Source organism: Anomaloglossus baeobatrachus, chromosome 7 (assembly GCF_048569485.1).
Source record: "Anomaloglossus baeobatrachus isolate aAnoBae1 chromosome 7, aAnoBae1.hap1, whole genome shotgun sequence".
Taxonomy (NCBI): Eukaryota; Metazoa; Chordata; class Amphibia; order Anura; family Aromobatidae; genus Anomaloglossus; species Anomaloglossus baeobatrachus.
Window position 1 is genome coordinate 236611363 of NC_134359.1, and position 16306 is coordinate 236627668.

The window sequence follows — 16306 nt, forward strand, 5'->3', positions numbered from 1 at the left end:
GCGTGTGCACAGCAAGTCAGGATTCTTATAGACTTTGCTGGGATGCTTTTATTGATTAAAAGAAGCAAGGGAAAAAAAAGCAATGTGGGCACAAGGCCCGACTGTATTGGCAGCAATCAGATGAAGTGCTGCCGATAACATGCGCGGTATGCTGGGACGGGACGAGCGTTCTGTCCCCATCACCGTCAACCATCGCTTGTTACTCAGGATTTTGGTTAGTAAGCCAAGGCTCGGATTCTGATTTCTTAGTACGCAGAATGTGTTTTTATTGCTTTTCTGCACCCTAAGCGTATGTGCCCACGATCAGAACGCAGCGGGTCTTGACCTGCGGGGCCGTGTGTCTACTCCGCAGGAGACCGCAGCTGTTTGTACCCATGATCAGGGTTCAGTGCGCTGCGGTCTCTCGCTTGTGTTCTCCCTACAGAGGACGCATGCGATTCTGCAGCAAACAATTGACACGCTGGGATGTGGAGAGACGCTCCGCAGGTCAGTGTTTACTGCAGAAAAAACAAGCACAGTGAGCACGGGATTTCTAGAAATCCATCCATTGTGCTTGTACTGTACAACGCAGCGCTTTGGACGCAGCTGAAGCATGCTGCATTCAAAACACTACAAATACTGATCATGGGCACGCCCCCCAAGGCTATGTGCCCACAGGAGTTTGTACCTGCGGATATATCTGCAGGTATGTTCGCAGGTTTCCCGCAGCTGCCCCCCGTAAACTGCAGCTATTTATAGCTGCAGTAGTACAGCAAAATAGCTGCGGTAAACCTGCGGACATTCATGCGGCTTATGTGCGGAAGTCCCGGTCTCTATCTCCATAGTGGAGGGCCGGGAATTCCGCAGAAATAATTGACATGCAATTACGTGCGGCTGCGGGACATCTGCAGCATATTCCGCAGCCACACATACCGCAGCACTCACCATGTCCCATAGGATAATATGGGGAGTGTCTGTACATGCCAAAACCTGCAGATTTATCTGGAAAATACAGAAAATCCACGGATTTTCCGCAGGTTTATTTAGGCTATGTGCCCACGGGAGCTCGTACCGGTGGATATATTCGCAGGTACGGCCGCAAGTTTCCCGCAGCTGCCCGCCGGCATTCACAGCTATTTTTAGCTGCGGTAGTACAGGGAAATAGCTGCGGTAAACCTGCGGACCTTCATGCGGCTTACCTGCGGACGTCCCGGCCTCTATCTCCATAGTGGAGGGCCGGGATTTCCGCAGGTAATTCCACAGGAATAATTGACATGCAGTTATGTGCGGCGCAGGACATCCACAGCATATTCCGCAGCCACACATTCCGCAGCATGGACACAGTACTCCCCATGTCCCATAGGATAACACGGGGAGTGTCTGTACATGCTAAAACCTGCGGATTTATCTAGAAAATCCAGATAAATCCGCAGGTTTTCCACGGCAAAATCCGCAGAAGCAAGCTCCCGTGGGCACATAACCTTAGGCTGTGTGCACACGTTGCAGATTTGGTTGCAATTAATCTGCAGGTTATGGCAGGAAAACAGCTGTGACAAAAAATAAAGTGTTTTTTTCATTGCTTTCTATGGGGAAAACGCAGAAAGAATTAACATGTTGCAAATTAATTTCTGCAACAAAATCTGCAAGGAAAAAAATCCTGATCGTGTGCACAGCACCTCAGGATGCTCATACACTTTGTGAAAAGCTGCATGATAGATTCCTATATATTCCGCTGTGCTATTAAGCAGCAAAAAAAAAAAAAACAAAAAAAACCCCAAAACTTACAAAAAAAACACGCAAGAAAACCTCAGTGTGCACACACCCGAACACTACAGGTGTTTACAGCCCAGCGCTCTGAGATATAGTAGAACTACAACGGCTATGCGGCCAGTGACGCCTGCCCCGCTCCGGTGCCGCCATGTGCCGGCTGCAGCTCACCTCTCACCGCGCAGCCTCCCGCACCATCCGCCGTCACCGCTCACCAACACTCCGACTGCTCCAAATGAAACTCAAACTTCACCGCACAGCCATTGGTTAACACAGCGCCCCCACGTGACCCCGTCGAACCAATCAGTTGTATCTCAGGGCGGAACTGCGGTTTGAAATAAAGAAGAAAAAAAATACCCGTTTTGTAACAACTTTATTGACACTAACAATGTTGGCGTAACCTTCCTTAGACTCACGAGACTGCTTGTTTAGCACACATCATGGAAAAATAAAGCCGCCATTCTAGCCAGTTTACAATGGGAAACAAGTAGCTTGCATTCGGGGTGAGGTTAATCTCATTCTTTGGAGCTCCGTACGGTTAGAAAACACGGGTGTGACTTGTATCAGAGCTGAGCAGCGTTATTACACCACTAAAAGCCTTGACTAGATGTAATATTATAATTCTGTGAATGTCAATAAAGTTTAGTGCTTGAGAGAGAGGAAGAAAAAAAAGTGCAATGAAATAAACAAACCGCTTTGCCACACCCCCTTTTTATTTGCAGCCGCGGTGGGCGGGGCGTGACGTCATTGGGGCGGGCTGCGTAAATGAAGAAACCAGTGAGTGAGGCCGTAGAGCGGAAGTGTGCGGGGAGAAGACACAAAGGAGGAGGATGTGAGTGGGGGCTGGGAGACGAAGCGGGGGCCAGGTGAGTGTCCGGCGGGAGCCCTCAGGCGTGTGTACCCACAGGAGGGGCGCCTGTCCTAGTGCCGGTGCCTCCTGACCTCCGCCGCTCCTGTGTCTGCCTGTGTCCTCTCTATATTGTGTCCCCTGTACATTCTGCCCCGTGTCCCCTCTATATTGTGACCCCCTGTCTCCTCGCTATATTGTGGCCCCTTTACACTGTGCCCCGTGTGTCCTCTTTATATTGTGCCCCCTGTGTCCTCTTTATATTGTGACCCCCTGTGTCCTTTATATATTGTGCCCCCTTTACATTATACAGGGGACATAATATAGCGAGGACACAATGTAAAGGGGGCACAATATATAAAGGACACAGGGGCACAATGTAAAGGGGCCACAATATAGAGAGGACACAGGGGGCACAATGTACAGGGGGCACAATGTGTCCTCGCTATATTGTGCCCCCTGTATGTTGTGTCCCCTTTGTCCTCGCTATATTGTGTCCCCTGTAAATTGTGTCCTCGCTATATTGTGCCCCCCCGTGTCCTCGCTATATTGTGCCCCCCCCGTGTCCTCGCTATATTGTGCCCCCCCCGTGTCCTCGCTATATTGTGCCCCCCCGTGTCCTCGCTATATTGTGCCCCCCGTGTCCTCGCTATATTGTCCCCTGTACATTCTGCCCTCGCTATATTGTGCCCCCCGTGTCCTCGCTATATTGTCCCCTGTACATTCTGCCCTCGCTATATTGTGCCCCCCGTGTCCTCGCTATATTGTCCCCTGTACATTCTGCCCTCGCTATATTGTGCCCCCCGTGTCCTCGCTATATTGTCCCCTGTACATTCTGCCCTCGCTATATTGTGCCCCCCCGTGCCCTCGCTATATTGTGCCCTCGCTATATTGTGCCCCCCCCGTGCCCTCGCTATATTGTGCCCTCGCTATATTGTGCCCCCCCGTGCCCTCGCTATATTGTGCCCTCGCTATATTGTGCCCCCCGTGCCCTCGCTATATTTTGCCCTCGCTATATTGTGCCCCCGTGCCCTCGCTATATTGTGCCCTCGCTATATTGTGCCCCACGTGCCCTCGCTATATTGTGCCCCACGTGCCCTCGCTATATTGTGCCCCACGTGCCCTCGCTATATTGTGCCCCACGTGCCCTCGCTATATTGTGCCCCACGTGCCCTCGCTATATTGTGCCCCACGTGCCCTCGCTATATTGTGCCCCACGTGCCCTCGCTATATTGTCCCCTGTACATTCTGCCCTCGCTATATTGTGCCCCCTGTGTCCTCGCTATATTGTCCCCTGTACATTCTGCCCTCGCTATATTGTGCCCCCCCGTGCCCTCGCTATATTGTGCCCTCGCTATATTGTGCCCTCGCTATATTGTGCCCCCCCGTGCCCTCGCTATATTGTGCCCTCGCTATATTGTGCCCCCCGTGCCCTCGCTATATTTTGCCCTCGCTATATTGTGCCCCCGTGCCCTCGCTATATTGTGCCCTCGCTATATTGTGCCCCACGTGCCCTCGCTATATTGTGCCCCCTGTGTCCTCGCTATATTGTCCCCTGTACATTCTGCCCTCGCTATATTGTGCCCCCTGTGTCCTCGCTATATTGTCCCCTGTACATTCTGCCCTCGCTATATTGTGCCCCCTGTGTCCTCGCTATATTGTCCCCTGTACATTCTGCCCTCGCTATATTGTGCCCCCGTGCCCTCGCTATATTGTGCCCTCGCTATATTGTGCCCCCCGTGCCCTCGCTATATTGTGCCCCCCGTGCCCTCGCTATATTGTGCCCCCGTGCCCTCGCTATATTGTGCCCCCCGTGCCCTCGCTATATTGTGCCCCCCGTGCCCTCGCTATATTGTGCCCCCCGTGCCCTCGCTATATTGTGCCCCCCGTGCCCTCGCTATATTGTGCCCTCGCTATATTGTGCCCCACGTGCCCTCGCTATATTGTGCCCCACGTGCCCTCGCTATATTGTCCCCTGTACATTCTGCCCTCGCTATATTGTGCCCCCTGTGTCCTCGCTATATTGTCCCCTGTACATTCTGCCCTCGCTATATTGTGCCCCCCCGTGCCCTCGCTATATTGTGCCCCCCCGTGCCCTCGCTATATTGTGCCCCACGTGCCCTCGCTATATTGTGCCCCACGTGCCCTCGCTATATTGTCCCCTGTACATTCTGCCCTCGCTATATTGTGCCCCCTGTGTCCTCGCTATATTGTCCCCTGTACATTCTGCCCTCGCTATATTGTGCCCCCCCGTGCCCTCGCTATATTGTGCCCTCGCTATATTGTGCCCCCCCGTGCCCTCGCTATATTGTGCCCTCGCTATATTGTGCCCCCCCGTGCCCTCGCTATATTGTGCCCTCGCTATATTGTGCCCCCCGTGCCCTCGCTATATTTTGCCCTCGCTATATTGTGCCCCCCGTGCCCTCGCTATATTGTGCCCTCGCTATATTGTGCCCCACGTGCCCTCGCTATATTGTGCCCCCTGTGTCCTCGCTATATTGTCCCCTGTACATTCTGCCCTCGCTATATTGTGCCCCCTGTGTCCTCGCTATATTGTCCCCTGTACATTCTGCCCTCGCTATATTGTGCCCCCTGTGTCCTCGCTATATTGTCCCCTGTACATTCTGCCCTCGCTATATTGTGCCCCCGTGCCCTCGCTATATTGTGCCCTCGCTATATTGTGCCCCCCGTGCCCTCGCTATATTGTGCCCCCCGTGCCCTCGCTATATTGTGCCCCCCGTGCCCTCGCTATATTGTGCCCCCCGTGCCCTCGCTATATTGTGCCCCCCGTGCCCTCGCTATATTGTGCCCCCCGTGCCCTCGCTATATTGTGCCCCCCGTGCCCTCGCTATATTGTGCCCCCCGTGCCCTCGCTATATTGTGCCCCCCGTGCCCTCGCTATATTGTGCCCCCGTGCCCTCGCTATATTGTGCCCCCGTGCCCTCGCTATATTGTGCCCCCGTGCCCTCGCTATATTGTGCCCCCGTGCCCTCGCTATATTGTGCCCCCGTGCCCTCGCTATATTGTGCCCCACGTGCCCTCGCTATATTGTGCCCCACGTGCCCTCGCTATATTGTGCCCCACGTGCCCTCGCTATATTGTGCCCCACGTGCCCTCGCTATATTGTGCCCCACGTGCCCTCGCTATATTGTGCCCCACGTGCCCTCGCTATATTGTGCCCCACGTGCCCTCGCTATATTGTGCCCCACGTGCCCTCGCTATATTGTGCCCCACGTGCCCTCGCTATATTGTGCCCCACGTGCCCTCGCTATATTGTGCCCCACGTGCCCTCGCTATATTGTGCCCCACGTGCCCTCGCTATATTGTGCCCCACGTGCCCTCGCTATATTGTGCCCCACGTGCCCTCGCTATATTGTGCCCCACGTGCCCTCGCTATATTGTGCCCCACGTGCCCTCGCTATATTGTGCCCCACGTGCCCTCGCTATATTGTGCCCCACGTGCCCTCGCTATATTGTGCCCCACGTGCCCTCGCTATATTGTGCCCTCGCTATATTGTGCCCTCCGTGTCCTTGCTATATTGTCCCCTGTACATTCTGCCCTCGCTATATTGTGCCCCCCCCGTGCCCTCGCTATATTGTCCCCTGTACATTCTGCCCTCGCTATATTGTGCCCCCCCCCGTGCCCTCGCTATATTGTGCCCCCTGTACATTCTGCCCTCTGTGCCCCCTCTATATTGTGCCCCCTGTACATTCTGCCCCCTGTGTTTGCCTTTTCCCAGGGACTGGTTGGTCACAGGCAGCTTTATATTCTGGGTAATCGGTGTTCTGTTTCGGGTACAGGACACTGATTTGTTGACTCTCAATGCTATGTACTGTCCCACACAACTGCACCTAGGACTCTTCTGGGTGACAGATTATTCGTCACAACTGGAAAATTGACACCAATTGTATTTGATTTAAAGGGTTTGTCTAGTGATGACAAGTTATATGCACAGGATGGGTAATAACTTACTTGTTGGGGTCCATCCCCCAGGAATTTCATTTATTAGCAAAATGGGCAACTTCTGTCCCCTTTAGAACGGTGCGTAAGAATACTGCAACAAAAAAGGGAGTGCAGCACTCTACAGGGTCATAGAGATCGACCTGTGCAGCCGCTGCTCCGATCTAACAGGGATAGCCCTTCACACCCCTCCCCACACTAACCAGGATTTCAAACTATGGGCCCTTATATTTACTAATATCACATTTTACACCAACAACATATGCAATCGCATAAATCAATTAAATCTTTATCTGATAGATAAAAATGTTAAAATACAAAAGAATGTCTCCAAAAACAGATGCTCTCAAAGGGTAGATATTATATTGGGAACACCTAGCCATAAGACTGCCCGTATAGTATAAATAATGACTACAGCCGGACCAGCCAATAATAACCATATAGTTAATTATGTAATTAATGCATGAAAAAAAAATATTAGGCAAAGTCACAAAGTAAAAACACAAGTGTGTTGAGATGTGAAATAGAAGTCACATTATGAACACACAGCTGTACAAAGGAAGGTCCTATGGTCACACACAATATACCTATAAGGTAGTCAGTAGGAGATAGGTGATGGCGTCCCACACACCCAACGCACGTTTCGCATTAGCGTTGCTTCTTCCATGAGTGCATAATTGAAGCCTCTGTATGAATGCCCAGTCTTGAATTGGGTATGTTGATGATCAAGAAGATCTGGACCACACTTAAAGGAGCATTACATTGTATATATGTCTCCACGAGGAGCAAAGTTCCTCCTTAGGCCCCTTTCACACACAATTTTTTTGCCATCAGTCACAATCAGTTTTCTCGCTGGATTCATCGCAGATTGTGGCTAAACTGATGCGATGGATCGTTTTGTTTTTTTGTTTTTTTATGGATCCGACTAGCTGTGGGGCTAAATAATAATTGGAGCATGCTCAGTTAAAAAAACGGAATCCGTCGCCGGATTGCGTCATTTGACGGATGACTACGGATCCTGCACCCATAGGCTTCCATTCCACCAGACGGCGACGGATCTGTCGCTGTCGGTTTTTTTTATTTAGACAAACGTTACTGTGGACATTGTCAAACATTTTTCGACGGATGAAACGTGTGGCCATCTGTCGCCAATACAAGTCAATTAGAAAAAAATGGATCCAGCAGCATCAGTCACTGGATCTGTGTTTTTCAAAATTCGATGGATTGTGACTGATGGCAAAAAAATGATGTGTGAAAGGGCTTTGCACTGACTAATGCATTGAAACACATGTCTGCAAATGAAGTCTTGTTTCGCTTCTTATCCTAAGTTATGTGGAAAGGGTCAATATTGACGTTCAGCATTGCTACACCCTATAGACTGCACTAGTTTGTGTCCTCTCCCTCTTGAGGGGCTTATGCATGGCTTTAAAAAGACACCCAGCAACTTATTGGGCGATCCCATTGTATTTGTGGCTAAACAAATCTATGAAGGTTATTTTCCTCGTCCGTTAATGCCAGTAGTGGTCATTGGGGGAATTAATGTACTAGCATATAAGGGATGTACCGTATGTACTGAATCACTCTCCTATGAATTGCCTTCATCAGACGGAGCCATCGGTGCTTAGTTTCATTTCTCAGTGAGCCATGATCACTACCAGTTTTGCTTTCTCCTGCTGTGTTCGGTGTGGGTTGCCTTCTGTTCTATTATCAGGACATTTATCCTGACTCCACAAATGTAACACTACTTTTTAATGGTATTATTTGTACAATTAATCTTCAAAAACATGGCAAAACCAATTTACAAAAGTCACATCAAAAAAGTCCATTCCAACCCGAAAAACTTCCATGTAAATACTCTGTATTCTGGGACATGGCTGTAATGGGCATATTAGAAGGGCTTTCCTTATCGTAATTACTTATATAATAATCGGCATCATGTTTCTTCCAATGACTTAAAGGGAACCTGTCATCAGTTTTTTGGCCTATAAGCTGTGGCCACCACCAGTGGGCTCTTATATACAGCATGCTAACATGCTGTATATAAGAGCCCAGGCCGCTGTGCAGAACATACATGTGGCTCAAATGGTCGTTTTTGTCCTCCGGTGCCTCCTCTTTCGGCCATCTTTGTCCTCCTTCTGAAGCCTTTGTGCATGACGCGTCTACATCATACACACTCGCCGGTCCCGCGTAGGCGCACTACAATACTTTGGTCTGCCCTGCTCAGGACCTGAATGCCGGTTAGTGTGTATTACGTGGACGCGTCATGCACCCATTCTTCAGAAGGACGATAAAGATGGCCAAAAGAGGAGGCAACGGAGGTCGAAGACTCCCATTTGAGCCACATCCACCGCAGTGACCAGTTTAGGTGAGTATTATAAAGTGATTTTTGTGTTCTACACAGCGGCCTGAGCTCTCATATACAGCATTCTAACATGCTGTATATAAGAGCCCACTGGTGGTGGCTGCAGTTTATAGGGCAAAAAACTGTTGACCGGTTCCCTTTAAAGGGGTTGTCCACTATTTCGACAACCCCCTTCTCATTCCCCATGTTTGCCCCCATTGGGAAAAAACATTATACTCGCCTTTGGTTCTGATGCGATTTTAGCAGTGTTGGATCTCGCTCAGTTGAGGTTGTTGCATCACACGAGCCCCACGCCTAATCACCGAAGGCTTCACTGTCCTTGCCCCTTCGAACTTACCCAGTCACCACCTTGAGACGTATATTTGTCCAGCTCCTTCTCTCTGGATACAGATTTAAAATACAAACTCTGAATAATCAGGAACAGCAAGAATAAAATAAACTGGTCAATTTTGATAGGTCCTAATTAACTTTAGACGAGGATGAAAATTGTCCAGGCACAGTAGTTTCCTACCCGCTGTTATAGTATCGTCTATTACAGGGGTGGGCAATTAATTTTCCCATGGGGCCGCATGAGAAATTGGGATTGGTTTAGAGGGCCGGACTAATATAATTACCTCAGTTCTACCCAATATACTACATCACTACACCCCCTCCATATACTACACCTGTAATAAACTACACCCCTATATACTATACCTGTATTATACTACACTCCCTCCATATACCTGTAATATACTACACCCCCATATACACCTGTATTATACTACACCACTATATAATACACCTCCGATATACTACATCATTACACCCCTATATACTACACCTGTAATATACTACATCACTACACCCCTATATACTACACCTGTAATATACTACACCTCCATATAGCACACTTGTAATATACTACATCACTACATCCCATATAGCACACCTGTAATATACTACAACTCCATATAGCACACCTGTAATATACTACATCACTACACCCCATATACTACACCTGTAATATACTACAACTCCATATAGCACACCTGTAATATACTACAACTCCATATAGCACACCTGTAATATACTACATCACTACACCCCTATATACACCTGTAATATACTACATCACTACACCCCTATATACACCTGTAATATACTACATCACTACACCCCATATACTACACCTGTAATATACTACACCTCAATATAGCACACCTGTAATATACTACACCTCCATATAGAACACCTGTAATATACTACATCACTACACCCCTATATAGCACACCTGTAATATACTACACCTCCATATAGCACACCTGTAATATACTACACCTCCATAGAGCACACCTGTAATATACTACACCTCCATATAGCACACCTGTAATATACACCTCCATATAGCACACCTGTAATATACTACGGCTCCATATAGCACACCTGTAATATACTACATCACTACACCCCTATATAGCACACCTGTAATATACTACACCTCCATATAGCACACCTGTAATATACTACACCTCCATAGAGCACACCTGTAATATACTACACCTCCATAGAGCACACCTGTAATATACTACACCTCCATAGAGCACACCTGTAATATACTACGCCTCCATATAGCACACCTGTAATATACTACATCACTATACCCCCATATACTACACCACTATATACACCTCCATATAGCACACCTGTAATATACTACACCTCCATATAGCACACCTGTAATATACTACACCATCATATAGCACACCTGTAATATACTACACCTCCATATAGCACACCTGTAATATACACCTCCATATAGCACACCTGTAATATACTACGGCTCCATATAGCACACCTGTAATATACTACATCACTACACCCCTATATAGCACACCTGTAATATACTACGCCTCGATATAGCACACCTGTAATATACACCTCCATATAGCACACCTGTAATATACTACACCTCCATATAGCACACCTGTAATATACTACACCCCCATATGTCACACACACTACACCCCATACAGCCTGCACCCCATATCACACACACTACACCCCCATATGTCACACACCCTGCCCACATATGTCACCCTGCCTGTACCCCAACTTACCCCTCTCAAACACTCTGCACCCCTTCACATCCTTCTGTCAGTCTGCAGCCCTCATATGCCACTCACCCTGCAGCCCCCCTCCCCCTCATGTCCCCTCTTTTCTTATTACCAGTCATCATGTGTCCACATCTCCTTCAGGATTCACTATCTTTGCTTTCTGCCCGGCATCCTGTGTCTCCTCCCACACAGTCACATGGGCGTGACATCATCGCAGGTCCTGGAAGATGAATTATTCCGTCTGCTCTGCTGTGCTGCTCCTTCTCCTGCACTGACTGTGCGGACCTGCACAGGATCTCTCCCTGCTCGGCACGCTGCAGCCCGGCTCCACTGCACCGGCTGAAGACAGGCGGGCCGGTCACAGAGAGCAGGCGGGCCGGATGTGGCCCGCGGGCCGCCCCTTGCCCAGGTCTGGTCTATTACTAGCTCTTTCAGTAGAGCACTCACTGTGGAATGCCCTAACTGTAAAGAACCCCTTCATCCACACATGCAGGATGTCCCCTGGTCCTTCTTAATCTTGAGTTAGGAGTTTCATGTTTTATACATGAGATTTGCTCTCGTATATGGACAGTCACTGCTCAGATTTCCTTACCTTCTGACATCCCAGGCTCAGTTTATGATTCTCCGGAGTGGCGAGACATCCCGTTTTTGTAGCACAAATGACCCAACACGCGGCAAGCGTTGCGCCAGGGAACCTCTGGAAATTTGAGCAGCTCCTGTCCATGGCTAGTATCACTGACCTGGACTGAGGTTTTGCGGAGCTATAGTGTCAACCATGCAGACATGGCAATAATGCACAATGTTGATGTACGGTATAAACAATATTGAAATGGTAATGCTGTTCTGTTTCACAAGGAAGGAAGAATGAAAGAAAGGTGGCCCTATAGGATGCTGAAGAGCTGCAAGTGGCTGTATGATGGAAGGCAATGAGAAGGTGAACCTCTGTAGCAAGTCTGTGGGATGGCTTCAGAGGCAAGAGAAGGATGCTGAGCCCTGGATATGGAAACTCTCAAATTGCTTCTCAGCTGTTGATCAGGCGTTACCTGCTGCTGGCGAGACACCAGTAAGATCCTGTTCCTATCTCCTGCATGTGGGTACTTGGAGGTTGGCCATTACTTCTACACTGATGGTCTATCCTTAGGATAGATCATCAATGTCTGATCATCCAGGGTTCGACACCTGACACCTCCGCCAATCAGCTGTTCTCAGTGCCGGTGGCTGTAAATGCTCAGTTCTGGAGCTGCGCCTTCCTCTGGTACTGCACACCCACCTCCCTTTCATATCCAATAGGAGGTGGATGTGCAGCCGCTATCAGAAGAGAGGGCAACTCTGGATCTGAGCACTTCCTACCAACAGGACAAAGAAGCTGATCGGGGGTGTCAGACCCCAGCCGATAGGATAGGTCATAAATATCTGAAGGATAGACCATCAGTGTAAAAGTAGAGGACAACCCCTTGAAGGTGAAGCCATAAATTTTCCTGCAAGATAGCGGGCTATTCATGGGGTTGGTGGAACTTTTTTAAGCACCTATGTCTGGAAACGCATGAGGCCAGATTCACTATTGCATTTGTTTTTGTTTGATTGCCGACGTGGTTTAGGGCTTCCAGTGTGTGTGTGTTTTTTTTTTTTTTCTGCCCATTTCATCAATTGTATCTTATCAAAAGGCCACAATTTGTTGCAAATGTACTCCAAGGCCTTACGTTTTTGTTGAGCAGTTTCTTTTACATTTTGCTAAACTCTTTTTGTGCTAAAGTTTCAAAAATGGTTAGACAAGGGAAGTCTGGTCTTTGACTTAGGCGGGCTTCACATCAGCAGTATTCTGCTGCACTGCCGGATCTGGCACAAATGCGTTTCACTTCAGGCATTTCCTATGGACTCGCGTCAAGTTCCGGTCACATGCGGTTGTGTATGGAACCTGCCCAGAGTCCATAGGAAATGCATTGAAGTGAAACGCATTTGTGCCGGATCTGGCATTGCGGCAGAATACCGCTGATGTGAAGCCCGCCTTAGGCTGCTTTCACACTTGCGTTGAACGGCATCCGTTGCTATCCGCCACCTTGAGGAATTACGGTAACCGTTGCAGGAAAACGTTTTATTCTTCAAAGATTTCTATTATCTACGGATTGCAACGCATGGCCTTGCGTTGCATCCGTCAGCCGACGCTGCGTTGCATCTGCCTGGCGGATGGAATGCTGCATGTAGTGCTTTTCTGCGCTTGGCGAAGAGTCAAAAAAACGCAACCTGCAGGATTCCGTTGGCATCCATTGTTTTTATAATGGACGCCTATGGTGGCAGATTCCGTTAACGCAACCGTCTTTACACAACTGCGCATGCCCAGATGTGTAAAGTTAAAAAAAAAAAACCTAACAGATTGTGTTATTTTGTACGATCTGTAGCATCCGTTGTGCCACTATATGCAACGCATCCGTTGTATCCGTCACACAACACAATGGATGCCGTTCAGCGCAAGTGTGAAAGCAGCCTAAGTGCAATATTCATGAACAGTTTGCCCGTTTTGATTTAGCACAAAAGTCAACAAAGGTATAAAACTAAAATTTACTTAAAAGAATTAAGTGATGAATCGGCCCTAAATGTCCTCCATTATTTTTTTTCAATGTCTTGTTTTCGATCATTGAGATGCTTGTTTTATTTGTGTTAACCAGTCATTTCTTCTCTGCTTCCAGAAAGGCAACATGGCGAGCATTAGACCTACCGTGGAACTGAAGGATATACCACCACCACCTCCCCCACCCCCACTCCAGCATAGCACTTCTAGCTTTCCACTCTCCAAAATCCAACCTCCTCCCTTAAAGTCAATCCATCTTCAAAGTGGACCCAAAGTAAGATGTTGTGCACTCTGTTCTAATGGCACTTCTTGCACTTCTGATTTTCGTTTCAATGGGAGTGGTTTTATTCCGCCTCCACCTATTTTGGAGAAAAAGTTTGCAGGTACCATTACCTGTCAAGTTACCCCAGCTCTACCCTTACCTTCTGAAAGCCCCTTTAAAAAAGTGGCTGCATCAGGGCCGTGCAGCACCCGCACACCCATCTGCTCCAATGTGTGTATGGAAAAGCGTCTGTCTCCCTGCTACCTTCACTCTCCTCACTCAGTTCCCTGCTGTACGAATGTGCATTTGAACCAGTTCCACGGGGACCTCCACAAATTTCAGCTTCCTGCCTTTGGGACTTCTCCAGGATACTGTCCTTACACTGACTTCACCAATGGGTCCACACTGCGTCTGAAGGAACATCTTGCACAGTCTGAGATGTTATCACACTTGTGCACAACCTCTCTTCATCTGAACACTGCACCTTCTTTATTTCTCAAAGGCTCTTCCTTCTGTGAAGTCTGCTTGGAAAAGGTTAGTTTAAGAGGCATGTCTTTTGTATATGGTCACGAAGCTTGAAATGAAATCATCATAATGGTTTTATAGGAACACCTTACTAATCCTAAGGAATGCATTACTCCAAAACGCTCCCTGATATAACACTAATGATATTTTTCCAGCACCCATGATAGCACCACGATGTAAGGGTGCTGTCATGGGTTCAGAAAAAACACATTACCGGTAAGTAATTACGTATTTTCTTTTTATTTGATTAAAAATGTATTGTTTAAGACACAATCCAGTGATACTATACCATATTTTTCCCTCACCCTATGACGGCACCCTTATTTCGTGGTGCCGTCATGGGTTCGGAAAAAACACATTACCGGTAAGTAATTACGTATTTTTCCCTGGCCCTATGACGGCACCACGAAATAAGGGTGCCGTCATGGGTTTGAAAAAACACATTACCGGTAAGTAATTACGTATTTTTCAGTTGATAAGACACATCCCAAATTTAGTGTGTGTCGTGTGTGTCGTGTGTGTCGTGTGTGTCGTGTGTGTCGTGTGTGTCGTGTGTGTCGTGTGTGTCGTGTGTGTCGTGTGTGTCGTGTGTGTCGTGTGTGTCGTGTGTGTCGTGTGTGTCGTGTGTGTCGTGTGTGTCGTGTGTGTCGTGTGTGTCGTGTGTGTCGTGTGTGTCGTTAAATGGGGTCCGTCTTACAATCCGGTCGTGTCTTACTGGGGGAGGCAGGGGCGGTGGTGGAGTAGGGGGAGGCAGGGGCGGGCAGGTGTCCCAGATGCAGTGAGTTTCTGGAAGTTGCCTATCGAGGTGCAGGTTTCAAACAAATGGTGTCCGGAGTCGGCACATGCGTCATTTGCTCATTGACAAGTCGCTCTCATCTGCGCACTCACACCTCTGGACGCCATTTTCCTTAAGTCCGCTACAGGGAGATCAGTGGGCCGGAGGTGGCGCATGTGCAGATGAGATCTTGAGCCGGAAGCTCCACCTGCGCACACGCCGCCTCCTGGTGCCTTTTATTTGAAACCTGCACCGCTGGCATTTTTAGGATTTCTGCAGCAAAAACGCACAAAAACTACGGTGTGCGCGCAGGGCCTTATAATCTCAAAAAATACTGTATGTGGCTTTTTTTTTCTTTTTTATTTTATACTTCTGGGTATGAACTGGGCGCAGCAAATGTCACCACGATCAGTCATACTAACTGCATGTTCACTCAGGCTAGGCGCCAAAGTCTGGTGACGTCAACCTCTTGCTGAATTCTGCACTTTCTACTCCAGCGAGACTGGTGTATCGTGAGTGTTCTCTACGCCACTCTCGATGACTCATACCCCATGAATGGGGGGCACACGTCTACCCCATTCAAGATGGGGCTGCAGAGCCAGGGTCCCCCAGGATCAGTGAGGATTCGAGCCATCAAACTTCTAGTGACCAGCTTAATTCAATAGGACTTTCCCACAGTAGCAGTCACTGTGGTCATGGGCCAGTGTTCACCTCCTGTGGCTACAAACTCACCTTGCAATGTTGGGGCTGTGACACTGACAATTACCACTCACAGTGCTGGTCTGTTCTGTCTGGGACTATTGTAGGGCAGCCCCTTAAGGCCACGTGCGCATGTTGCTTTTTTTCACGCGATACTGCAGCGTTTTAATGCAAAAATGCATGCGTTTTGATTTCTAAGCAAAGTCTATGGGAAATTGTGATTTCTTGTGCGCCCAATGCTTTTAAAAACGCAGCGTTTCAGTTGCTTAAAATCCCTGCGTTTGAAGAAGCATGTCAATTGTTTTTGCCATTTTGGCAGCGTTTTGCTAACATTAAAGTCAATGATAATGATCAAAACGCATCCTAAAACAAAATCCTAGCGTTTTACATGCGTTTTTGACATTATAGTGAGGTCATGGCGTCACCTTTTTCACACACAGTCCGACTATAGAGGTAAGAAACAATAA

The 16306-nt window shown here is 48.3% G+C and overlaps 2 protein-coding genes across 7 annotated transcripts in view; one reads left to right on the top strand and one right to left on the bottom strand.

The window, feature by feature from the left end:
* The window catches only part of NDE1 (nudE neurodevelopment protein 1), a 77496-nt gene extending 75479 nt beyond the window's left edge, over positions 1-2017 (bottom strand). The window contains exon 1 of the mRNA XM_075319123.1: positions 1918-2017. The gene's annotated coding sequence lies outside the window, so the exon portion shown is untranslated. The remainder of the gene's footprint in view (positions 1-1917) is intronic.
* A 474-nt stretch (positions 2018-2491) lies between these two features.
* The window catches only part of MARF1 (meiosis regulator and mRNA stability factor 1), a 154138-nt gene continuing 140323 nt past the window's right edge, over positions 2492-16306 (top strand). For 3 of the 6 annotated variants that reach the window (XM_075317964.1, XM_075317968.1, XM_075317969.1), the window contains exons 1-3: positions 2553-2612; positions 11868-12075; positions 13697-14374. In XM_075317964.1, coding sequence (XP_075174079.1) covers positions 11926-12075; positions 13697-14374 — 828 coding nt within the window. In that variant the 5' untranslated portion in view covers positions 2553-2612; positions 11868-11925. Of the gene's footprint in view, positions 2613-11867; positions 12076-13696; positions 14375-16306 lie in introns of all 6 variants that reach the window. The other 3 variants (XM_075317965.1, XM_075317967.1, XM_075317966.1) reach the window with 3 other exon arrangements.